Here is a 23,084-nt window from a genome sequence, read left to right on the forward strand (position 1 = left end):
TGATATCTGCTGAGGGGGAATCATGAGCCGGTCATCAGAGAAATAGACGCGAGGGATTGGCTGTTGTATGCGGAAGATGTGGTAGGATAGGCATAGCTAAGGTTCAAATCAAATGTCACATTCTGAAGCCGTGTTTCTGACGCTGGTGTCTCCATCTGGTTTTCAAAGGATTCTGGATCGGTCGTTTAAACTTTCCACGCTGAGAGCTGCAGCTTTTGAACGAAGATAAGCATCCTGTACAATCCAATGAGCACGTACGGTAGCAAGACACCAAGTGCCCCATCGCACAACTCCGACACAACACTTATATATAACTTCCGAACACATTGTGATTACGATATCGCTCAGCAACTCTCTCGCTTTCGAATGAATATCCATGAGTTCCTGGCCACGACCAACATAATTTCCTACTTGACGTGAACAAAGGTCAATTCGGAATAATGGGGAGCTTTAGCCAAGACTCATACTGGCCGCCAGTATGGATGCGATGGATTCCGCGATTGCGCGTGGCCAACGACAGGAACGACCCCGGGAGCGGAACCGCCTTGGGTGATAGCGGACCAACTTCATGTCCGCCGATCTCGACCACGAGACGCTCGCCGGCGTTCACGACCATGGAGGTTGGCCACAGCGTCAAGTCAACCGGCACGATTTGGCCGGGCGCGACGAGTTGCTCCTCGCGATGCGACATCACGGGCTCATCGGGAGTGGATAGCATCTCGTCTAGAGCGCGGTGTGAGACTCGGAGGCGGCCCGTCGGACCGGTGTAGGACAAAGTTGCGGGGAGCTTACCGTCTTCTTTCATCGATTCGACCCATTTACGCTTATCGGGGGCGCTGAGAGTGATGTGATGGAGTCGCTTTCCTGAGGCGTCTTCCTTGTAGAGCGCGGTGAACAAGTCGAGATCGTTGGCGCTCTCGGCTTCAACACACATGCGCAGAGTGATGTATCCCGTTATCTCCATTTCGCGCTCGACCTCGATCGCGAATCGAATGCTGGCTCTCAAGTCCTCCGAATTGTACGCGATGGAGCTCGCATCTTTCGCAGGCTGGGGGAGAAGCTTATTTTGCGCCGCGTCAAGGTGAAATTTGCGAAGGTGTTGTCGCTCGAGCGGCCAGGAACTCTCGGCCCGACCGACACGGTCGACACCGCCAGGGTTCAGAGTAGACAGTCGAACTGGAGGAGTCGCTTCCCAGTCATTCTCGATCCCCTTTAGGAAACGATCGAAAAAGCGTTTGAGATCGCGAGCATTGTCGAGATCAGCAATATCAACCCATTCTTGAGTATTGTGGACACGCATCCATTTCTGCTTGGAAGCAACTCGACGGTAGGCGGTCACCGTGCCATTAGCATGGAGCGGGCTCGTCCAGCTCGCAACGAAATATGCAGGTATTACAATCTGCTCGATAGGAGCACGCTTGTCTTCCCAGTATGCGTTCATGAGAGGATAGCGTTTTGCGTTCAGCGCAGGGCTGTCGCTGCGGGTATTCCCGAAGAGGAAACAGGAGATCGCCTTCTCCTGGAAGTCGCCATCAGGGATACCACCGCGCACCGACGACTCGCGGTACAAATCGATCAGACCCTCCCAGGGCGCTATCGCCTTGAGATGTGGCGGACGCAATGCTGCGATGGTCCACTGCACCATCGCGAGCTGAGAATTGCCCGCCATTGCAATCGCGCCCGTGCACCAAGCCTTCTTGGCAATCTCTTCAATTGCGTCGTATCCGCGCTCTCCGAGCTCAGTGCCCAAGAAGGGTTGGTCGCCTTCGGAATGCGAGGTCCCCGCAGCGTCGACATACACCACGGCGTAGTCTTGTCCGCACCACCAGCCGGGATCGGGAGCTTCGAAGGCCTGTAGGCCTGATAAGGTGGAGGCAGGTACACCGAACCGTACTGGATGGGCGTTCGTGTTCCACCAGCCTTCTCTCTTGCAGTAAGGCGTATATACCAGGATCGCGGGCACTTGCTCCTTCGTGTCGGGCCGGAAGACATCAGCATAGAGCGTGACGCCATCACGCATGATAAGGGGCTGGTCGTAGTCGACGATGATGTCGCATGGCAACGCGAACGCTCCTTCTTGGTGGACACTTCCTTTGGCGAGAAACTCGGTGTGCGTGCGCAAGTCGGCAGCTGGAGGCTGCTGCTCCGCCAGAGGATTGATCTGTGGGTACTCGACCTCTAGGTTGAGCCGATGGATAAATTTGGTCGACGAAGTCATGGTTTCCCGTGGTCTGAAGTGGGCAAGCTTGGTGCGACCACCATGCTTTGCTCCATGGAAATATTTATAGGAACAATGAGGAGTGTTATCTTTATCTCAAAGTCGAACGATAGACATGCGTGCCGCTCGCAGCTTGTGTGACGGATGTCCGTCTGCGAGCGGTCCGACTCGGATACATTTGACAGCGATCTTTCCGGCATTCGGAACACGGATATGACCATTGCGAAAGGTGCAGATCCGATTCTCCAGGGGCTCTTCTAGTCCAGATCGCGCGGGAACTATGTCGCCGCAGGAATGTGGTCCAGGTGATGTTCACCACAAAGTCCAAACTGCCGACGAGCACTGCCGGGCAAGTTAAGCTCCGCGGCAATTTTAGTGCCTCGTTGTGATACCAGATAGGTGCGCGTTGTTATTCTGGAGCTGGGCTCTCGTATAGAATCCAATACATCATTCGTCATGACTTTGCAGCTAGTGGTGTCCCACGACTAACACAGTCCAAACCCTCGATTGGACCCTACGGTTTTAACCCGAGGCTGCCGATTCTGCCTAGGCATAATCCATGGCCCTTCCGAATCTTGGCTCATCCTGGAATTCGAACTTGCTTGGTCCCCAATTTACCGTTCATGGTTCGACTCAAAATGATCCAGCAAGCAAACAAAGAGGATACACATATTACTATTGTTATTGTGTCGTTATATAATCAAAAATATTTTCCGATGCCCGTGAGATCGACTAGTATCCCAATGTGCTCGATGAGACAAACGATCCATGGTTCGGTAATCTGTGTTTGCGTACGGAGTATCGGGATTGATGGGCGCCCGGATGTCTTGGGTGAGCTGCAGTTGGGAGCTTTTTGCCATCATCTTACTCCGACACCCGCGGGAGCAGTAATGCGCTCGCGGTTTTGGGTCGGCGGAGAGTATGTCCGGCGGTATGGACAGAAGAGTGCCGGATTTCTCATACGCAGGATCGCCTCGCTGATCCCGTGTCGGGACGAGGACGCACGAGCGCTCCTTGTCCATTGCGCAGAGGAAATGCAGCATCTCGGCAGAGTTCTGCCACGGTGGTATGCAGAATACGGCGGGCCGCAGAGCGCATAGCATGATTCCGTAATTCTGGCAATCTCACCTGGACAGAATGAATCCCACACAGCTGTCAACAGGTTTGAGGGCGAGCTTTTAATAGGATTCGAGATCGCAACACACACTGTCTTCATTTCTCGTCTCACTGCGCAACATTCAATGCGACAGTTACCTCTATGCATAGTGCCTGAGGCATCCAAACTGCGGCAGGTGCCGCTGCTGCTGCTGCCTGAGGCATCAACTTTTCCCCTTTTCTCTTCTGTATATAGAATTTTCCCTAGATGGGGAATGAGGAGAGACACAGATCTTTCAATATCCGTGCACTGCTTCAGTCCACTCGCTCCGCTCGTGCACCACAACTCAACGTCCACAACGGTTCAACGTCCACGATGCGACTTAATAGGATTGTAGATTGAACGCGTCTTTGTATCCATCACAACATGGCTGAATACGCTGAAGAAGAGGCTCGTATCAATGCTGCACTCCTCTGGCGCGAGGAGACTGAATTTGAGGGCCCTCTGACTACGTTAGCAAAGGAGTTTAGAGTTTCGTACAAGCGACTCCAACGACGCGCTCGTGGATTGAAAAGCAAGTCTACAAGGCAACCAGCTAATAGGAAGCTGGATAACGCTCAAGAAGAGGCCTTAATAACGTGGCTAAAGCGATGTGATAAGATAGGTGTGTCTGCGCGCGTTGTCGACGTGCATAAGACTGCCAATTCGATCCTAGCTAGATGCCACAATCTCGAAGGGCCAGCGCCAGACGTCTCGAAGATGTGGGTCTCACGCTTCATTTCACGCCACCCTGAGTGGTATAAGCGTCCATCACGATCACTTGATGCAGTACGTGCAGCAGCAGAGCAGCCAGGCCGTATTGGATTATGGTATTCTCGCTTCGAAGAGATCGTCCGGACCGAAGGCATACCTCCAGACGACATTTGGAACATGGATGAGACTGGCTTTCGTGTTGGTATGGCACGTACGCAGCACGTGCTAACGCAGCATCCGGAGCAGCGTAATTGGACGCCGAGCTCTAACAATCGCGAGACAGTGACGGTTGTTGAGGCCATTAGCGCAGCTGGCGCAACAATCCAGCCGATGGTGATCCTCCCTGGCAAACGACTTCAAGACGCGTGGTTCACAGAGCTCCATTCAGCTACAATGCTTGCTTTGAGCGACACAGGCTATACAACAGACGCTCTGACGCTCCAGTGGCTGTATCATTGGGAGGAGCAGTCGCGAAGACTCCAGCGTGGCGTGAAGCGATTACTTGTCTTCGACGGATATGGATCTCACTATACCCTCGAGTTCGTCGAGTTCTGTGAGCAACATGCTATTATACCTCTTGTATTGCCGCCGCACATGTCGCATCTTATGCAGCCGCTTGACGTAGCCATATTTCAGCCGTTCAAACACTGGCATTCAGAAGCAGTTGACTATGCTACGCGCAGCGGCTGTATTGACTTCAATAAGACAGAGTTCCTCGCTGCCTTCGAGGGCTTTAGACAGAAGACTATGAAGCCGGATACAATACGTGCTGGCTTTGCAAAGACTGGCCTTTATCCATTCAATCCAAACGTTGTTCTTTCAAGCCTTAGAGAGAAAGCAGCAACACTCGCGCGGCCAGCAACTCCAGTTGATCAGGCTACGTTAGAGACGACGATGATTACAACACCACGTACAGTACGGACTCTGGCACGTACTCAGAGCCAATTCATTGCTTCTGCTCTAGCTGACCAGCCTATAGCGACGCAGCAGCTTCAGAGGATCTTCCGTGGCGCATACGCCATAGCAATCGCTGGAGCTGAGGCTGTAGATGAACTTCAACATACGACGGTTGCCCAGAACGTACGCAATCAGCGTCGCTCGATGAAGCGCCAGTATCTACAGAATGGAGGAGTCCTTACTGCAGCACAAGCACGTCAAGTCATCCAAAAAAGACGTCAAAAAGAGGCAGAGAAGGCTGATAAAGTACTTGCTCGTGAGAAGGTAAAGGATCGTCGTAAACGACTGAATCTTGTATTAAATGTTATAGACATGACTTCGAGGCATTCAAAGGCGGTAATTAATGGCTTCAAACGTCGTTTGATGCCAGTATGGCTCCGTCTAATGCAGGATATTGATGGCAACGAGCGTGCAGAGCGTCATCTCGATGGCGATGATGGTCACGACGAGCCTGTGGACGTTGAACCGTTGTGGACGTTGAGTTGTGGTGCACGAGCGGAGCGAGTGGACTGAAGCAGTGCACGGATACAATTTTAGCTGTGTCCGCATATCACCTGTGCGGCGATACTTCGATATGGACAGGTGGGCTAAGCAATATTACGGAGGCGTATAGAATAGTTTTTGGGGCTTCTCGGCCAGCGGCATGAGTCAGCAATTGAGGTTCGAAAACGATATCATGGTCGAGATGGTTGGAAAGAGCACAAATCGCTGATGAACACATGTTCATTTACGCGTTTTCTGCCACATCCCAGCAGAAAGCCGAATATTGAGGGCCATCACTGCGGTCACGGCCAGCAACGCGAGCTCGATATTTCATTTATTGATCAAAATTATGGAGGTGAATTGAGGATAAGGATGAGCCTCCGACTCAGTATTACGTTGAGAACTATGCGTAGTATTACATTCGATTATGAGCGCCTTTCGCATCGAGTCTATCAGAGTTCGGTTCTAGGCACCTCCATAGGAACGTGGCCAACGGCCAGATTTGGTTTTTGGCTTCCGAACACCCTTGCCTTGCACCTCCGTCCGCCGTTCTCCGGTATCTGAATGCAGAGACCCATCCCGGAAGCCAGCTCAGGTGGTCCCATCATTTGAGCATGTCCTGAGGCGTAAGCGTGGGATTGCCAAATGACATAGCTGCCATACCGAAACGCCTCTCGTGATGTTGTTTCCCTTCAACCTCCATCTCTTCCTGCATCTCGCGCTTCAACCCGATTGCTGCTTCGTCTGTTGTCTTTTTATCATTCCTGAGCCATGAAAGGCCTTTTTTAAGCGTGAGAAAACGTTCCCGATGCACCGATTAGGGTTGCACGAGCCGGTGATACCTGCCTGAACTGGTCGTGCACAGATCACACCTTCACCGCCAGCGGCCAGCTGCGCCTCGTCGAACCCCATTTCTGTAGCACCCTTCTCCGGAAGGATTTCCAAACGAGAATCGCTCGTGCGGGCAACTTCAGGAATACGACACGACGAATCCAACAGTGACGACGAGGACGTGGATTTGGATAAGGGGCCGGGACACGTCAGCACCAGCGATGTGGACGAATCTGGCAGAACTGATAAGACTGAGCACACCACACCAGCCGCTTCGTCACATTAAACCACATCAGATAGATCTTCCAGGGACACGGCGCCAGCCAGATCATCCGAGCATACACAATGTAATTGTGTGGGATCTAATTACAAGCCGCCCGACCATGTGTCGTCCTTGTGGAAGAAGTCATACGAAATCGCGTCACGCCGTCATGAAGAATACCGGACGAAGAATCAATGCGACGTAAACCTCTCCTGGATTTCTCTTATGAAGCATGCTCAGTATTGCTCTGACTCGCGTCAGCAGCCTGATGTCGATGCAGAATCCGATGTCATCATCGTCGATACGGACTACGTTTCCGAATTTGTTCGAACCAATTCCTCTGGTTTGAGGATACCAATACTGATCAAGAGTGGAACAGGCAGGAAGCATGAAATTACTCTCCCCGAATACCTGAATGATCCTGCTATTTGTTGAGGTCACGGAGAGGTAGGTGTACATTGACCGATCGAGGATGACCCGCAGAATCAAGAAACTCGGAGCTCTGAGCAGATTCTGCAGCTGACTACCACACCCGAACTTGGTCTGAATGTGCTAGAACTTAGTGATGTCACTGCTTCCATTCCAGGCACAGAATTTCTTAGCGATCGCCGCTTCAAACTGCTCGAGGTCCTCGCATGCCGACTTAAAGGTTTAGGTTAAAGGTTCGATATTTACGAACGCCTCCGCTTCAATATCTTCGGATGTACTGGGGCGTTCTCCGGCGCACATTGTGATTCGTTCTCAAGCACTTGGATCCGCAATATCACCGACAACAAGCTATGGCCGTGGATCCATCCCAAAGATATGGGTGATGCGTATCGGAAGGATTTCGCGAGATATTGGCCCCCATGGATACCGCCAAAGGATAAGATTTGTGCCATGTGAATTCATCCCGGCCAGATCTTCATCATGCCTGCCGGACTTTCTATTGTACACGCCGTGCAAACGGTAGAGTCCTGCGCTATGGTTGGCGGTATATTCTGGGACCAGACTTGCATTTCTGACAGTCTCAAATGCTTGATTCGCTCGATGGAGGACCAGCTTCTTACAAATGAGTCTGTGTCGCTACATATCGGCGATTCGATCGATCAGCTTCTGTTAGTCGTCGCCGAACGTTACTTGCTAAACAAGGACATGATAGATGCGGCTGCCATGGCTGTCAAAGACCTGCGCTGCGACTGCAAACGTTGCAGTACAAGCAGTGACCGTGTATGTGCGCGTGCTGCTCGACTTTGCACGAATTAGTGAGATAAGCACGACGAAAGAAGGAGTCAGGTTGTATGACTGATCTATGGTGGGACAGTGAATAGAAGGTGAGCGCCCTTTTATTCCTCCTCCATAGTGATGCTAAATGCGCTGAGGTCTGGCAGCACTTTCCGTTCGTGGGCCTCTAGCGCCTGTTCATGAGTGATAAGCTTATCGCGGCTTCGAAACTCTTGCTTACACAATCCCTAGCCGTCGTCCAGTTCCTTGATGCACATGTGTAATTGGATCTGGAGGGAGAGTCTTGTATGCTGTCGCAGGCCATTTAGAACTAGAAAGGTCTTATTACACCCGCGATACGGACAGACTTTGACTTCATTATTGCCGATATGCTTCCACCACTGCAGCAGGCCTTCGAACTCTTTCCCTTAGCAAGACGCAATCTTACAGTGGAGCATAGCAGGTGGCCCGCTGGTGATCCTAGCGAAGATGTGTCCGTGGTAAAGCACGTGAGTTACAAGATCGTCTGCGGATAAGAAGCTGCGTCTGCACAGCGGATAATAACAAGATAAAGCGATCCGGTGATTTCTTAAGATGGACGGAGAACAAGATGTCGTTGGGGAATCGCCTATATTGGTCTGATAGGTCCTGTTCCTGCTCACCCAAACAGATCGGACAGAGGTATAGCTGTAAAATTCGTTAAATATTCTTCACTCGGCAATTCTATGCTATAAGGAACAGGCTTTGGTCAGGAAAGAGTGCCATCCGCGGAGACCTCGACTAGGTTAGTGCGACCCTTAAGCGTCTGCAGCGACACCATCGCCGCGTCCCAGAGCCGGACGAAACCGTTAGTGAATGACGCCACATTCATTTTAAATTGTCGCCCTACTGTTCGGAAGAAATGCGCCTCTTCGTCTTTTCCCATCGCGATGGGTGGAGATTGTGTGTGTGTGTGTGTGTGTGTGTGTGGGTTCTGTCGCATCGTCGCGATGAACGCCGGGATTGTCTGCTCTGCGTACACTTGAACTCGGGCGCATTTTCAGTACGGCAACATGCGCATGACCGCTGTTGAAGCGAAGCGGAGCGCATCTCGAAGCGTGACATAGCGGTGCAAATGCCTCGGAGTGTGCGTGCAGCAAACCGTAGTCAGGTACAGACGCGATCTCTGCCGATCGATCAGAGACCGTCGGGTCCCGAGAGCATGGGAGCCATCTCCGACTAGAAGCGAGAAGAGGCGTTCTCTCCTGCATGGACGTATAGTGCCTGACATCCTCCCTTTTCCAACAGATCATGATATGGGCAACCGAGCCTCCCTCATGATTCCGCAGAGAGGGTAGATGTCCACAGCCTATATATGAATATATATATATATATATATTATATCGCGTGGATAGTAAATGTCTGCGCAAGTAATAATAACAATTCCGGATGCGGCGGCCAAGGAGAATACGCCGCATGTAATGTAATTAAATTCAGCCTGGGTTGTTGTGTGTCGGGCTGGGCCTGTTGGAGGATTTTATTCTTGTTTTCATCACACGACGGAACGTTTGTGGCCCCCCTCCTCCTCGTCCTCTTCCTCGTGCTCCTCGTCCTCACGCCCGTTGGAAATCATCCATGCTTGCCCGCCTGATGGTTCTCTCCGACAGGCAGTAGAATGCATGAGACAGACTCCGTCGTGTTTGAGAGAGTGGCACATACCTCCAATGTAAGCTTCTGCACCATCGTTTCAGCTAGCAAGAAGAAAAAAGAACACCGCCTAGAATACCGGGCTGAAAGAATCAAAGCGTAATGATGGTCATCGGCTGAGGATTCAAGGCGGGCGTCGTGTATCGCGTCGGCGTAAAATCCTGTTGTCGGAGTGTGCGCGTGCAGCATTGCCGCTTCCCTCTCGCCTCGGTCATATCACCATTTCTCTGACACTGTCTTCGCTGTCATTTGCTTCCTTGTACAACCTTCTCCTACTCATCACGATATTTCCTACCGTCGACCCTCACAAACCCAGAGTGTGCGCAAACACTTCTCCCCGCAAGCGCGTGTGTGTGCACTGGACATTTCTACAACGAGGATCGTCGCTCGCCAATGCCGCCGATCGCCCGAATTCCGTCATAAATCTTCCGATCGACACGACTTTTTCCCCGGAACGAATGCCAAATATCCGCGTCACGATATACACTCGATACAACGACGGCAAGGAGTAGAAACATCACGACGAACGAGTCTTGCTATTCGCGATAGAAGAGCGAAACGTGCTGGTCGTTGAAACACAGCCAGCCGTTTGCGATCGGCAGGCCACTCCAATCCAGCGGCATTCCTTTCACAAGCACGCGGAACGTCCACGATGCGTCCGACACCAACACGATAACCTTCCTTTGATCGATCGCATCAGCTCGCTGGATTTCCTCGTAAATTCTCTGCAGAGCCCCATCGATTCGATTTCAATAGCAATCATTCACTTCTGATTAACCTTGAAATACCTCCCGACTCACCACAAAGAGGAATATCGCTGGCCGAATATTCTTTCAACTTTCACTACCTTCGAAGTTTTCCTCACTTGAAATATTCGGTTCGGACGGGCCGGTCCCAAAGAACTGAACGCTCTCTTATCGGTCTCTCGTACCACATCTCAGGAAAAACGTTTCCTCCACCATGGACCCTGTCGAGTATCGATCACAAGGCGGTGCATATCATCCAGCAGCAGGCATCGAAGACGGCGACGTCCACATCGCACAGCGGTTGACCATCAGCTCGAGACCGGCCATGATGCATACACCGCAGAGAGCACATCAAGCCATCCTCTCTTCGCCACCTCCTCCGCCTCCCACCGGAGCCCTCCCGACACCGCCGGCAACGTTACCGCGACAGCAATATCAACCGCGGAAACAAGCCTCCCAGTCTCGGCCTCGGCCGCGGCAGCAACCCCGAATCATCACCGATGGCACATTCGTGGATGATCTCGCCGTTGGCGGCAATATCACAGGGGAGATGACAATGCGATCTCCTGGTTCACGAAACTACAACCATGATCGATTCGAACGATCGGCTTGGCATAGCCCTGAGCAAGATTCACCCAATGGATTCAATGGCAGAGCAAGAGGTGGAAGCAATGGCAATGGCATGGGCCCAGAACACATCCAGCGATACGACCAGAGCGGAAGGAACGCTGGAAACCAGGTCCAACAATGGGATGACCTGCAACGCCTCAGTGCAATGCAGCCGGGAGGAAACGCATTCGCAATCGGATACGGCCAAGGAAATATGACTGGTGGGCACCCGGAGCAACACGACCACTATGACGATCAGCGGATAGGCAGTCCGAGGTCAGCCGGTACGCAGGGCAGCATGGAGATGGTCGAACGCCATTTCCGGGCAACTCCAGAAGCTCGGCAAGTGCTTTCCGCTCGACCCAGTGAAGCTTTCAATGCTTCAATTGGCCGATCGATGGGCAACAGAGGACCGCCACAACGCCCTCGCAAAGCGTCCGATTCCATATCACCCACTTCCCCAGATTCTTACCGGGGCGCTCGTCGACCTCAATTTCCACCTTCGTCACATCAGCCGTCCGGTCGTGGCGATCTACACGATGGGGAAGCCATGTCGAACGGATACACGGCAACACCCAAATCTCGTCCTCGCAGGCGACCTTCCGATCGGGAAGAAGGGTATTCACCTACTTACGACATTCTCTACACGGCCCAAAGAGAGTACGAGCGCAATCGGGAAGCAGAATCGCCAGTCGATCCCCGTTCACGACAACGGGCGGGAAGCGCACGTCGGGTCCCTCGAGGGCCCTTGCAACAAGGCGAGTTCGCAACGCCGAACAAAAGAGCACCTCAGGGTGCACGGGAGCGATCAAATGGCCGGCCACGAAACACTGAGGCTGAGCAGAATGAAACGCCCAGTGCCGGTTCTCTTCTGGAGCGACCAGGACCCCTCGTCAGCGAAGACAGCTTTGCGGAGAAATCTAGTCCGACAATTGCGGCCGCGGTCGACGTGCGAGAAGACAATATTCCCACATCTCCTGAAAAGATTGATTCTCCACTAGACATGCAAAATCAACCTGAAATCCTGAAAGCCCTTTCCTTCAAACGGAAGGCGAAGGTCATCAAAGTCCAGCAGCCAAGGCAGAGAATTCCGGATGTGTCTGTAGCGGAAGCCAACGATATTGTGACACCTCTTCCGCGATCAAATTCGGTTGTCCGGCAGATGGAGCGACCATTGTCAATTTCCGCTTCGATCATATCGAAAGTCGACGAAGAAACGGCACCAAAGGAACCCCCGAGCACCCGTGCATCGACATCAACACTGGCGCCTCCTGTTGAGAAACGAGCATCCGGCCGCTTCTCTCTTCTCAAACGTCTCTCCGGGATGAACACCATCCGCAGCTCAAGCACAGCGTCCAGCTCTCATCGTGGTACCCTAGGACGAACGAGCACCCACAGTTCCACCGCCATCTCCCCTTTCGATACCCCGGACGCCTCCCCATTGGATACTGCCCCTCTACCAGCCCCTATCGCCATCACGCACCAAGACACCGAAGTCCGCGCCTCCCTCACCAGCCTTCCCGACCTCATCGCGCGTGCCGGCCGCCTCGCCTCCAACCTCGACCGCGGCCGCACCGCCAGCCGTCTCGGCATGGTGGACTGGCTCAGCGCTGCACCCGACGTCTCTCGCACGACTTCCGCTCAGGACGACCCCACCGATCGCTCCCTGCAAGCTCATTCGGAAATCTCCTCGCAGTCCGCCGCCGGAACTTCCGATATCATCGCCTCCTTCCCCCCTCCCAATCACACTTCCGCCGCCGCCATTGGCCCTGGTGCTCTGGCAGCCCGCGGCCGTGCGCCTTCTTCGTCCCTCACCCTGACACCCTCCATGTCCTTCTTCCGCAATGATCTCCTCCCCCGCCGTCCAGGTGGAAACCATATCCCCCGCGGCAGCTTCATCCTGGGCAGCTCGGAGGCTCTGCCGGGAATGATCGGGCCTTATGGGATGAAATCTGAGGGTCCGTTTTCGGGTTTCGATGCGGAGAGTTTGAGGCAGAAGAGTATGAAGAGGAGGGTCTGTGGGATGGAATTGAAGTGGTTCATCATATTGATGGTTGTTTTGGGGTTACTCATCGCCGCGGCGGTGGTGGTGCCGGTTGTTTTTGTTCTGTTGCCCAAGGGCCACACTCAGCAGAAATCGTAGAGCAAGAGGCCTTTTTGGATATGGGATGGGGCATGATCGGAGACTTATGAAATGACCTCACGAATGATACGGGCAGCTTGCCGCGGGGACGAAGATCGGGACGACGACATAGAGATCAGAGCGTTTCCGCTGCTCAGTGTACATTTTGATCGTGTACAGATTTTCCTTCCCTCCTACTTCGTTTCTCCCTCTCTAGAACATGATGACGTGAAGCCTGCTGTGTACGCTCCTTCGTGATGACAAGGCATCCGGTTGAGGATGTACAAGTTTCTCGCTTCTTCGAGGGCGACGCTGTGTTCCTCGGTAGCATGTACAACCTGTAAGCTGACATCTCCCAAGACTCCTCATAAGATCTCATGTTCCCTCTTCTCTTTCTCTCCATTTCCCTCAATGAATCAACCACACAATCTCCTCATAATTCGAGAGAAATCAAGCATCAATCAAAAACTACCAAAATGCAATTCCACCAGCACCCCACCCTCGTCACAATCCTCCTCTCCCTCTCTCTTCTCCATCTTCGAATCACAGACGCATTATATTTCCGCCTCAACCCCCTCATAGCATCACTTACCACAATCCCAACATCGGATCCTCCAACGTATGGAGACGCAACGCGACCATCGCCTGCAAGCCCAAGTGAACGCTACTACGACGTGACCTTCACCGTTTCTAACCCCGATGCGGTCTGGGAACAGGGCGGCAGGGGAGAGGTCTATTGTGATGTTTATTGGTATGTTGCGTGTTTCATTGAACCTTCGTATCTCCTCCCGTGTGAGATCGTGCTTCATCCGGACATGTCGTCACACTCCTTGAACTGACGGTCCTCGCTTTCCTTTTGTTGACATCAGGCAAGCCCCCTCCCCTCCACCAAGCTGCTGGCAACCCTGCTCCAGCTCTCCTCCCTCCTCCTCCTCATCAAGCGATCCAAATTCCCTGACGGGAGCTTACTTCGCCCGCATATCTCCCGGAGGCTTCGTCAGTGTTGGGGATTTCGCACTCGATATCTGGCAGGGCTACATTTACGAGATTGGGAATCACAATAACGCTACTGTTGTTCTGAAGGAAGATGATGGTGGTTGGGAGTGTGCGAGGTCAGTCGGGACGAATGGGATTGTGGTGGACAGATGTGAGGTGGGAAAGGATGGACCGGCGGTTGAGAAGGTGGTCGAGACTTGGCATAATGGGGCGGATCCGGGGAATGTTTGTGGAAGAGAAGAGGGTCTTGTGGGTCGTGGTAAAACTTGCATTTACAAGAGGAGAGAGGAGTCGGGTTTGAAATGTTGATGTTGAGTGGTCATTTGAACAACCATGAGAGTGTTCACTACTTAGGCAGTCATCGATGGCGATGACTGTTGTTTGTATCGATCAGAGATGGCAGTGCCATCTCTGGATGGAATCAAAGCAAGTCCCAAAGCTGCCGTCAGACTCAAAGCCACAACTTCCCAACCAGTTCGCATCACCTGGCTGGTAGTGATCATCGCGGCATCTCGCGACAAGTGCCTCGAGCCATTCGACCCATCAAACGTGAACGACCAAGCAACCAGAGCCTTGACTGCAAACTTCAACGCCACCGGCCATGTAGAAAAACTTGCGGCGAGAGCTTCAGCGCTCATGTAACATCCGAAATACGGCGAAACGACGTGTGCGGCGTCGAAGGTGTAAAGGCCGCCGCTCATAATCAGGCCTTTTATGCGGGTCGAGATGGAGAAGACCCAGGTTATCTGCCAACTATAGATGCTGAGATGTGGTGTTGAAACACGGTGGAGACGTTGTCGGATCAGTATTGAGTTGTTGGTCGTGGCGTCTATATTGGAGCTGGGCGAATTTTGGTACGTCGGTAGATGGTTTCCATGTCTCGCATCTCAATTCGCAGGAGGAGAAACGTACTTTCGCTGACTCGACGCCAACTTGAGCATCGAGGCGTCGACAGAGCTATTCCGATGCCCGAAGATGTTCGACCTTACGGTGACTAGACCGACACTTCAGCTTCACTAAAAACAAAAATGCCCATCGGAATCACCCACGTCCTCGCAGCGACAACGGCCGGCTCTTCGGATTGACATGATCGCTTACTTGGACTTGGAATGTCGTCGTATATCGTCGACGACCGTCTGGGGGAGGGTGAACTGTATGAGATGCTGAGGGTCCTTGTGATCGCTCGAAGTTTGACGTTGCGGTCTAAGAGAGAAGAGAAGTCGTGTGTCGATCATCTTCCAATCATCAGTAGAGATCGCTGCTGTGTTCCTTCGCGAGAATCGGCATGGAGGTGCGACCCGAGTTTCAACTGCTCAAGCTTTGGTAATGATTCTGACAAGACAGGAGATGGCCGCTTGATCACATTTTCTCATATGCGACCGGATCACGATCGCCTTCAACTATGATCCGGATTCGGGTTCGTGCTGCGGAACCCAAATCGCACTCCCATGGCGATGCAGAGCACAATCAAGGAGACGATGATCACTTCGAGAATACACATGCGACCATCACGACCAAGCCTTCGCGCTCCTTTCGAAGTGGCTGTGACAATGTTGCTTGCTATCGATGCCCTTTCACTACGCTGCGCTTCAAGATCTTGGAAATCCTTCACTTTGTCCGGGCTTTCAAGCGGACTGAGTGCATCAGTTGAAGGTGATCGTACAGGTGGACTGGGCGATTTGGAAGGGATGATTTCGACGACGGGATCGTTGAGAATCGAAACGTGGCGTGCTTCTCGATGGGCACGGTCTGCTCGGTGCGTCGGACTGGGAATTCCCCCTCGTCCTCTTGTTCTCGAATATTGTTCTTGAGTCTCGCGCAGTCGTTCTTTCGCTCGTTCTATACCCTCTCCATAATTGATGGGCATCGACAGTCCATAAAGCCCAAGCAGACAGTATGCCATATCCTCCGGTAGGGCTGTTCGCCTCTGGCTCATCCATTGTCCGATGAGCTCACCATTGGCTCGTTCAACATGCACCGGGTCCTCGAAGTAATGTATAGGTATTCCCGTTGCATCGGCCAATCTCCCATGTAGGCAATCGCGCAATTCCAATGGGAGGTTCAGATCACGGGCACTGTCTGCCATGCCCTTGTAGCCTATGACCTGCTGTGATGCATCCAGAAATAGGACAAGCTTAGGTGCGAGCAACTCCTGCAATGTCCAGCCGCGCGTGTGCCACACGCTCCCTCGGAATTGTTGCTCCCATAGAGGATAGCCGGAGTTGCTCAAGACGTCTGCACCAAACTCGACATCGGACATATAGGCAAGGCAAACGGATGCTGATAAATACCAATGATACATGGCAGGGATACTTTCCTGCAACTCTTGATTGTCCTTCCTGTTTATGCAGACAGTGTCGATCCATAAATGCTTGATACTGGGAATGCGTAAGCGCACGAATTGACAAAGTCGCAGAATCTTGAGTCGGCCATTGTTTTCTAGTCCTGCTGCTACTTCACCAAGAAATGACTCGTTGTGACGATTGTCTGCAAAGTCCGCATATGTGAGCTCATCGTCGGTCCATGTGTGCGACACAACAACGTATTCGAGGTCCTTGTCATGTTGAGGTTCCACCAATGTGAGCGTGTCCACATGCAGAAGCCGCTTAGGTAGGCTCGCCATGTGTGCAGTCGAAGTATGCTATAATCTGTTCATCGGTCGGCGGGAAGGACATGCAGGACAGGTCGAGCTTAGGGAGAGGTAAGCCCTATTTCCAATCCGATCTGCCGAGACGCAACGATGAAGAGTCAATGTTCTTAGGCCGGATCGAAATGATAACGAGAACACTGCTGAGAATGATGACTCTGGAGGTAGGATATAAGTGAACCTTGAATGAAGCGATGTCGAAAGGTTAGGAATGGCTCGAAGAGATATGAGCCCTTAGCACTCCCTCTATCTAGCGGTTGTCATGTCTGGGCATGCAGGACGTCCGAGACGAGGCCCGACGGAAGTGGAGCACCTCGCTCACAACTCAGCAGCTGAGCAGAGTCAATGCCGCTCATGATGAGTCAGAGTGAGTTTGATATACCCATTGCGAGCATAACACTGACTGCGCATTGCTGTGAAGCGGGATGCCGTTCATCGGGCGTTCGATGAGGCTTTGCGGATCTACAGAGACATTTTCGCCAAGAACCCGAACATCAGACAACGCTCGGGTCTAACGTATGTCTTGAGCGCTGATCTGCTCATGATAAGGATGGGCGAAATTGATGAGAACGCTCGAGATTCACGCCTGTAGAGTCAACTAATGCGCCGAAAGCGCCTTGTCCCGGCGAATGACATGCTCTCGGGCGGGCTTTTTGCTACGAAGATAGATCTATGAAGCACGTGTATTTCGTCCATTCGCGGTGATCTGCAAACGGTTGAGGGTCATGGCGCGGGCTGCCATGCAGCATGACGATATCCAGCTGCATTTCTTGTTTTTGCTCACCTAAGTGCTGTATGTCGTCGTGCTTGCGGACGAGATTGTCCGCGAACCGTTGGACACTAATCCCCGTAGCGGCGGATTTTAAGCGAGAGTGGCGTCCTCGCCAACCTTCGTTTGCCGTGGGCGTTCTGGATCCCCGAGGGACAGAACACGCAGCGTTCTTCCAATGTACAAGCGAATATGCGACGCAGAAGGTTGTTCTCGTCTGAACCGGGTGCGCGCGAATCTTTGGCCGCGATTAAAGGTGTTTTCGCACCACTATAACGCAGAAAGGCGAAGCATACGAAAGTGAAAAGAACGTATGCGGCCAAAGGCTGTTGTGCTGGAACGACCTGCACCGGACTGATCAGACCGATGAAACTCACCTTCGACAACCTCGAACAACCAGGAGAATGCTCGTTGAAAAAGGGTCATCATAGATCAGATTGTTGCCGATCCTCAATACGCAATTCTCAGGTTTGCGTCCGCAAAGTGTCCGATATGTTTGCATAATTTGGTCCATAGCATCGGACTTTGTGTACAAATAATACAATGTCGGCGACCAGGGTATCTCGCTAGTCAAAATATCTCGTTTTCATACCCATCGACACATCATTCATCCAACTTCGTCGTACCCTGCCGGACTTTTTCCAGGACCATCTTCAGCTCCAACATCCGCACCGGCTTCGAGTAAAAGTCATTGACGCCGCACGCAAAGGCTCGAGCCTTACTTGTATCATCTGTGCCACCTGTTAGTGCCATGATGTACGCCCGTGAAAGGCCTAGTTTCTCCTCGGTTTCGCGAATCTTCGCAGTCGCGGTAAATCCATCCATGACAGGCATATTCATATCCATCAGAACAAGAAATACTGTTCGTGGAGTCCGACGGAATATATCGACGGCTTCCCGACCGTTGGCCGCGCAGTGGAATGGAGTCTTGAGTTTCCTCATAAAGGCCACCAGGAGCTAGAGTGAACATGGGTAAGCGTCATTATCGATAAAAACAGCTCACGGAATGCGCGCCAACGTAAACGTTCCCTCAAATTGACCTTGCTTACCTTCATGTTGATCTCATTGTCCTCGACCAGCAGAACCGTGTCCCGGCTGTCCTGCATTACATCGTTGCCAAGATAATTTGAAGGTATGCTCGCGAGGGTAAAAGGCGGAGGTGAAAGTCGTCCACGATCTGAGGTATGGCCCAAGCTCGAGACCGACATGAGGGATGAGGTCCTACTTTGACCCTTGTGTACCTTGGAGTCGGATCGAAATCCCATTCCTGGGCGTCGAATTTCCGTACAATTTGACTTGACAGAGTATTCCGGCAAAGCCAAATCTCGCACAGGTGAGCTTGCAGTGGACGAATCACTTTGCGAGTCATACGCCATAGAATCTGACGCCGTACTACTTTTGTCGATCGCAATCGCCCGTAGGAGTTTTGCAGGTCCGATGGGCTGATGAATAAATACTTGATTCAATGTCGGATTGGCAGAGGCTGGATCTGGGACCACAGATCGAATGGTTTCAGCGACGATCAGAAGATGAGCCTTACTCCCTCGGACTATTTCGACAAATCTCGACAGGCGCTGAGGCTGCTGCTGCTTCCATGCTTTGAACGCGCTTTCAGTGATGGCGCAGACAGAGGCCGGTGTCAAAGCATGCGTCGGCTCGAGCTGTGTCACTGGAGACACGCTACAGCCAAGCCACGCTTCAGCGTTGTCCAGCAGACTACGTTCGAGTGCTGCTTTGGTAAGACTATCATCTGACCCTGGATTGCCAACGCCTGAAGTGGACGGCGGTGCAAGCATGTGAAAGATGTTCGCTTTGTTTGGAATGTTGGCATCTTCGCCATTACCTGGCGATGCTCCAATTGAATTCACTGTCGTATTTTCCGGGGAGAATTTAATTGGAATCGAAAGGGTAATTTTGGTTCCCTTGCCGAGCTTAGAATCCAAGCTTAAAGTAGCATTCATGTCGTGTGCAATCTGTTTGACTATGCTCAGTCCAAGTCCGACTCCCGACGAATGAGGATTCTCTTGCTTGAACGGCATGAACGCGCCGCTCTTGCGGAACACGTCTGACATCCCGACTCCGGTGTCCTCGATTGTTAGATGAACCAAGGCTGGGCCTTTCGGTGATAGCGAATCCTCATTACGCCACACCGGCTCGACAGCATCTAGATGAACCAGAACGTGCCCGCGATGTGTATACTTCAGTGCATTTCCCACCAGATTGGTGAGAACTCTCGTCCAGGCGCCTGAGTCGACTCTGACCTGCCAGCTTGTTCGATGACTGATGTTTAAGGTGATGGCGACGTCGCCAGATGATGCGAGGAGCGGGCCTGACACAGGGGATCGTGGAGTGAGTGGGCTGGAGCCTCCAGTCATTACAATATCGCTTTGCGGAGCTGTGGACGTTTGTGATCTATACGCAAAGACACAAGTCTCGACGACGCTGTTACGATCAGCAACTGTTTAGGCTGTTGAAATTGAGAATGCTTACTTTTCGGTGAGCTGTGCTAAGTCGACTGGGACTACCTGCTCGTTCTTGGAATTAAGATATGAGGTGGAGACGGGATTTCGACGCTGGCGCTCCATTCGTGATGCGCGCGAATTTGAACTGATCTTCGAGAATTCAAGGATATGGTCCACTCTGCAAATTTGGATTAGTAAATTATCGCTGAAGAGAGAGGGAGAGGGGGAGAGAAGCTCATGTGACCTACGTATCGAGAAGAGTCTTGCCTGCAGTGTCAATCGTTTGAGTCATTTCCAACTGGAACGAGTCGAGATGCGTCCCGTGCAAGAATTCGGCGCCCTGAGTAAGCACCTAAAATCAGAATGTTCCCGATCATGCTTACAGAAGAAAGTACATACCGCAAGTATGCCGTGTAGAGGCGAGCGTAACTCGTGACTAATGGACGAGATGAACGTCGCTTTTGCATAATCCGCGGCTAGAGCCTCCAGCCGCGCGAGCTCTGACAAGAGTGAGTGACCAAAGGACTGCATGTAAGCTAGGTCTTGGTTTTTGTCAAGAATGCGGTTCAGATTCGTACTCCACGCGAATATACACGAGCGCCATTGTCCATTGCTGTCGTCGCGGAGAGGATACAAGGCAGCTGAAGAGATGTTGGGTACCAGGGCTCCGAGTGTTTGCATGTCCTGCTTGACCTGACGATTTAGGCGTTCTCGTTCATTGTTCGAACCAGACTGGTCAGAGTCATCACTGGACGTATTCAGAATCGTTCCATCGGCCTCTATTTGCAACACGACTCCATGGGGATGACAGCGAATCATGCGTCGAAGCTGCTTGGCGCGAAGTTTGATTGTGTTCACTATTCCAATGCGGCCGTCCGACGACGAGTGTCTCACTGATGAGCTGTAGACATCACAACTCTGGTTCTCCTCGCCGCTTGCTGAACTGTCCCCACTTTCGCTGGAAGTGGGAAACTGGTTCATGTTACCTGCGGAGTGATCCAAATTAATGAAAACAATGCCCTCAATCCCCATTGCTTCTCGCATGAGGTTGGCGGCACGGCTGTATGCCGCCAATGTGCTTGTGGCAAGATCGTTTCCATCTTCAGCACTACGCTTTTGTTGATTCGTACGTCGTTCACCAGCTCTAGCTTCCTTGACATCCGTGACATTGGCGCGCGATTGGGGCTGAGAAGTTGATTCTGCAACAGCTGCCACCCGATCTGGAGCTCTTACTGAGAGGACGTTGTCTGAGGCGTGGCTCGCCGTATCTTGTTGCTGCACAGGGGTTCCTTGTCGACCAAATTCCGCATCAGCCCTGACAGCTCTATTTGAGCCCTGCACGGTATGTCGAGCGTTGTTGACGAGATGCATACGTCCTTTGTTGTGTACTCTTGCGTCATCCTGAGACATCCACCAGTCTCGCATACTTCGCTCGCCATCATTGAATAGTGACATGCTCTGCATCAAACGTTCACTCCGCTGCTGCTGTGCGCGAACGACGGTTGCGTGCAATTGTTCCACAATGGTATCTGAGAGAGCCTCCATCAATGTAAGGTCACGATGGCTAATGCCGTAACGTGGCTGATCGTCCAGGATCGTCAATGCGCCTATCACTGATCCTTGGCCTCCTCTAAGCGGCACAGAACAATAGAATCGAATCCACGGAGTTTTCCGGATCATCTCGGTCTGCTTGCATCGCGCATTCTTGCGAACGTCACTAATAACGTAACAGTGCTCCGAAAGCTGAGGCGTATAGTAGTGGTCAGGCTCGTCCGGACACTCACGTGGCCGTCGCGCCCTTTGCCACTCCTCGAGAGCGTAGCTTGTGAGACCATGAGCTTTGTCGAAGAAGGACGTGCCGATCCACGGTGCTTCTGCTGAAGGATCATCATATCTATCAGTTTGTAGTGAGGTCGTCTGAGTTACATCGGCCAAGACATATTCATTCTTCCTACAACACAGTGTGACTAGGCAATTCCGAGCCTTCAGACGGAGGGCAGCTAACTGTGCTACGGCGACAAGCGATGTATCCGGACAAGCTTGTGGTTGTGGCGTCGAAGTTTGCAGCTGAAGAGGTTGGAAAACGCGAGTGTTTATAAAGTCTGCGCCGAAGATACCGGCCCAGGTAAAGAGATGTCGGAAAACATCCCGATCCCGTGTAGCTTCTCCGCGATGTCGGAAGCGCCGCGAAGCATTACTTCGCTGCCGATGGATACCCACCTCGCCGATCCCGCTCGTCGCTGATGCCGTTAGCGAGACTCTTGGATGCGTTGAGGCCTCCTGGCTGGACATTCTCAAGGCAGTCGCCATCCTAAACACCGATGATTTCGTGGAGAACGGGAGACCTCGGGAGTGGACCTTGTCAAGATGCTCGCGACGTGAGGGCCGATTGGGGCCAAATCCTCGATGACGAGCACAGATCGAGTACTATCGAGATGGCGCAGTGTCAAAATCCGTCCTGAAAGCGGGCAGTTTCCAGTCGAGCATGCTGTATGTGAACGACCCGATGCGAAGCTCAAACTGTTGCTGATGAGTGGTCCCTGTGTAGGTGTAGTCCGGTCGCGCACTGTAGTCGCCCTGGAGATATAGGCAAGGACTTTCCTGTAATTACTCTGCTAGAGATCCACGTCGCAAAGATTCGCGCATATCTGTCTCGCCACCAGCTGCAGGGCAAAAAAGTGCATCACAATGGCGGGTCGTCGATGCCTGCGAGCCGCTCCCATGGTCGTTAATGGCGCGACGGCACATTGGGGTTGAGCTGGAGCTTAGTGCACCGACGAACCCTAATGTCTTTGAAGCCGCAATGCCCCGGCCACACGGCGTACATGAACATTGCATGAACTCTTCTCCCCAACCCGCACGAATGGTGGTTCCCTTCATCGTCTCCACATTAGTGAAGATCTCATGCAGTGAGAACCAGAGGACTCGATCACATTAGCAGCGCAATCGACGATACTGTAGGTCACGGATGATCAAGCATACATCCGGTCCAGCTAATGGTGAAACAGTGTCAGGAAGTCGGTTCGAAAGAACGCCAGGATTGAATCTCAGACACGCACAAGACTACCCAGGTATACCGGGATTTCATAAATTGAACTTTTACAGGAGTACAAGTCTAGCTCGGACAGAAGCTCGTCAATAATGCTACAGGTCGATTCGCATGTGCCTGCCTCGAGCACTGCTCCATCGCAACGGCACGACATATCAGTCGATTTTCCTTCACTTGCCTAATTTTGTCTTGTGT

The 23,084-nt window shown here is 52.3% G+C and overlaps 8 protein-coding genes across 8 annotated transcripts; 4 read left to right on the top strand and 4 right to left on the bottom strand.

Annotated features, from left to right (window-relative positions):
- Positions 1 to 51: 51 nt before the first annotated feature.
- K489DRAFT_384014 (hydrolase CocE/NonD family protein) lies at positions 52 to 2,624 on the bottom strand. The gene has a single exon (XM_033605756.1). It carries the CDS (start codon positions 2,216 to 2,218, stop codon positions 428 to 430), a length of 1,791 nt encoding a protein of 596 aa, XP_033456152.1. The 5' UTR covers positions 2,219 to 2,624; the 3' UTR covers positions 52 to 427.
- On the top strand, positions 2,530 to 3,372 carry K489DRAFT_74495 (uncharacterized protein). The gene has a single exon (XM_033608889.1). It carries the CDS (start codon positions 2,842 to 2,844, stop codon positions 3,316 to 3,318), a length of 477 nt encoding a protein of 158 aa, XP_033456153.1. The 5' UTR covers positions 2,530 to 2,841; the 3' UTR covers positions 3,319 to 3,372.
- A 4,137-nt stretch (positions 3,373 to 7,509) lies between these two features.
- K489DRAFT_373581 (uncharacterized protein) lies at positions 7,510 to 7,845 on the top strand (the record flags this gene model as incomplete). Its single annotated transcript, XM_033603435.1, has 1 exon — positions 7,510 to 7,845. The coding sequence occupies one exon, from the start codon at positions 7,510 to 7,512 to the stop codon at positions 7,843 to 7,845; it is 336 nt and encodes a 111-aa protein (XP_033456154.1).
- Positions 7,846 to 10,063: 2,218 nt separating this feature from the next.
- K489DRAFT_74642 (uncharacterized protein) lies at positions 10,064 to 13,170 on the top strand. The gene has a single exon (XM_033608890.1). The coding sequence runs from the start codon at positions 10,450 to 10,452 to the stop codon at positions 12,985 to 12,987; it is 2,538 nt and encodes an 845-aa protein (XP_033456155.1). The 5' UTR covers positions 10,064 to 10,449; the 3' UTR covers positions 12,988 to 13,170.
- Positions 13,171 to 13,383: 213 nt separating this feature from the next.
- On the top strand, positions 13,384 to 14,401 carry K489DRAFT_384019 (uncharacterized protein). The gene is made up of 2 exons (XM_033605757.1): positions 13,384 to 13,717; positions 13,836 to 14,401. The coding sequence occupies exons 1-2, from the start codon at positions 13,443 to 13,445 to the stop codon at positions 14,269 to 14,271; spliced, it is 711 nt and encodes a 236-aa protein (XP_033456156.1). The 5' UTR covers positions 13,384 to 13,442; the 3' UTR covers positions 14,272 to 14,401.
- Positions 14,397 to 14,771, bottom strand: K489DRAFT_298917 (uncharacterized protein; the record flags this gene model as incomplete). Its single annotated transcript, XM_033600364.1, has 1 exon — positions 14,397 to 14,771. A coding segment is annotated over one exon (375 nt), but the record flags the coding sequence as incomplete, so codon positions are not given.
- Positions 14,772 to 15,775: 1,004 nt separating this feature from the next.
- On the bottom strand, positions 15,776 to 16,567 carry K489DRAFT_296247 (uncharacterized protein; the record flags this gene model as incomplete). The annotated part of the gene is made up of 1 exon (XM_033600313.1): positions 15,776 to 16,567. A coding segment is annotated over one exon (792 nt), but the record flags the coding sequence as incomplete, so codon positions are not given.
- A 1,142-nt stretch (positions 16,568 to 17,709) lies between these two features.
- Positions 17,710 to 22,542, bottom strand: K489DRAFT_404360 (uncharacterized protein). Its single transcript, XM_033607117.1, has 5 exons — positions 20,240 to 22,542; positions 20,089 to 20,180; positions 19,869 to 20,018; positions 18,428 to 19,820; positions 17,710 to 18,335 (listed from the first exon to the last, which is right to left on the bottom strand). The coding sequence occupies exons 1-5, from the start codon at positions 22,148 to 22,150 to the stop codon at positions 17,982 to 17,984; spliced, it is 3,900 nt and encodes a 1,299-aa protein (XP_033456159.1). The 5' UTR covers positions 22,151 to 22,542; the 3' UTR covers positions 17,710 to 17,981.
- Between the last annotated feature and the right edge of the window lie 542 nt (positions 22,543 to 23,084).

Source organism: Dissoconium aciculare (genome assembly GCF_010015565.1).
Source record: "Dissoconium aciculare CBS 342.82 unplaced genomic scaffold K489scaffold_14, whole genome shotgun sequence".
NCBI lineage: Eukaryota > Fungi > Ascomycota > Dothideomycetes > Mycosphaerellales > Dissoconiaceae > Dissoconium > Dissoconium aciculare.

Excerpts from the sequence above, each read along its gene's own strand:
- K489DRAFT_74642 (XM_033608890.1), top strand. The coding sequence starts at position 10,450 with ATGGACCCTGTCGAGTATCGATCACAAGGCGGTGCATATCATCCAGCA.
- K489DRAFT_74495 (XM_033608889.1), top strand. The coding sequence starts at position 2,842 with ATGGTTCGACTCAAAATGATCCAGCAAGCAAACAAAGAGGATACACAT.
- K489DRAFT_404360 (XM_033607117.1), bottom strand. The coding sequence starts at position 22,150 with ATGGCGACTGCCTTGAGAATGTCCAGCCAGGAGGCCTCAACGCATCCA. Across the intron at positions 20,019-20,088 it reads GGCAAGACTCTTCTCGATAC|AGTGGACCATATCCTTGAAT; the intron begins GTAGGTCACATG and ends CCAAATTTGCAG. Across the intron at positions 18,336-18,427 it reads ACAATGAGATCAACATGAAG|CTCCTGGTGGCCTTTATGAG; the intron begins GTAAGCAAGGTC and ends TGTTCACTCTAG.
- K489DRAFT_384019 (XM_033605757.1), top strand. The coding sequence starts at position 13,443 with ATGCAATTCCACCAGCACCCCACCCTCGTCACAATCCTCCTCTCCCTC. Across the intron at positions 13,718-13,835 it reads GTCTATTGTGATGTTTATTG|GCAAGCCCCCTCCCCTCCAC; the intron begins GTATGTTGCGTG and ends TGTTGACATCAG.
- K489DRAFT_384014 (XM_033605756.1), bottom strand. The coding sequence starts at position 2,218 with ATGACTTCGTCGACCAAATTTATCCATCGGCTCAACCTAGAGGTCGAG.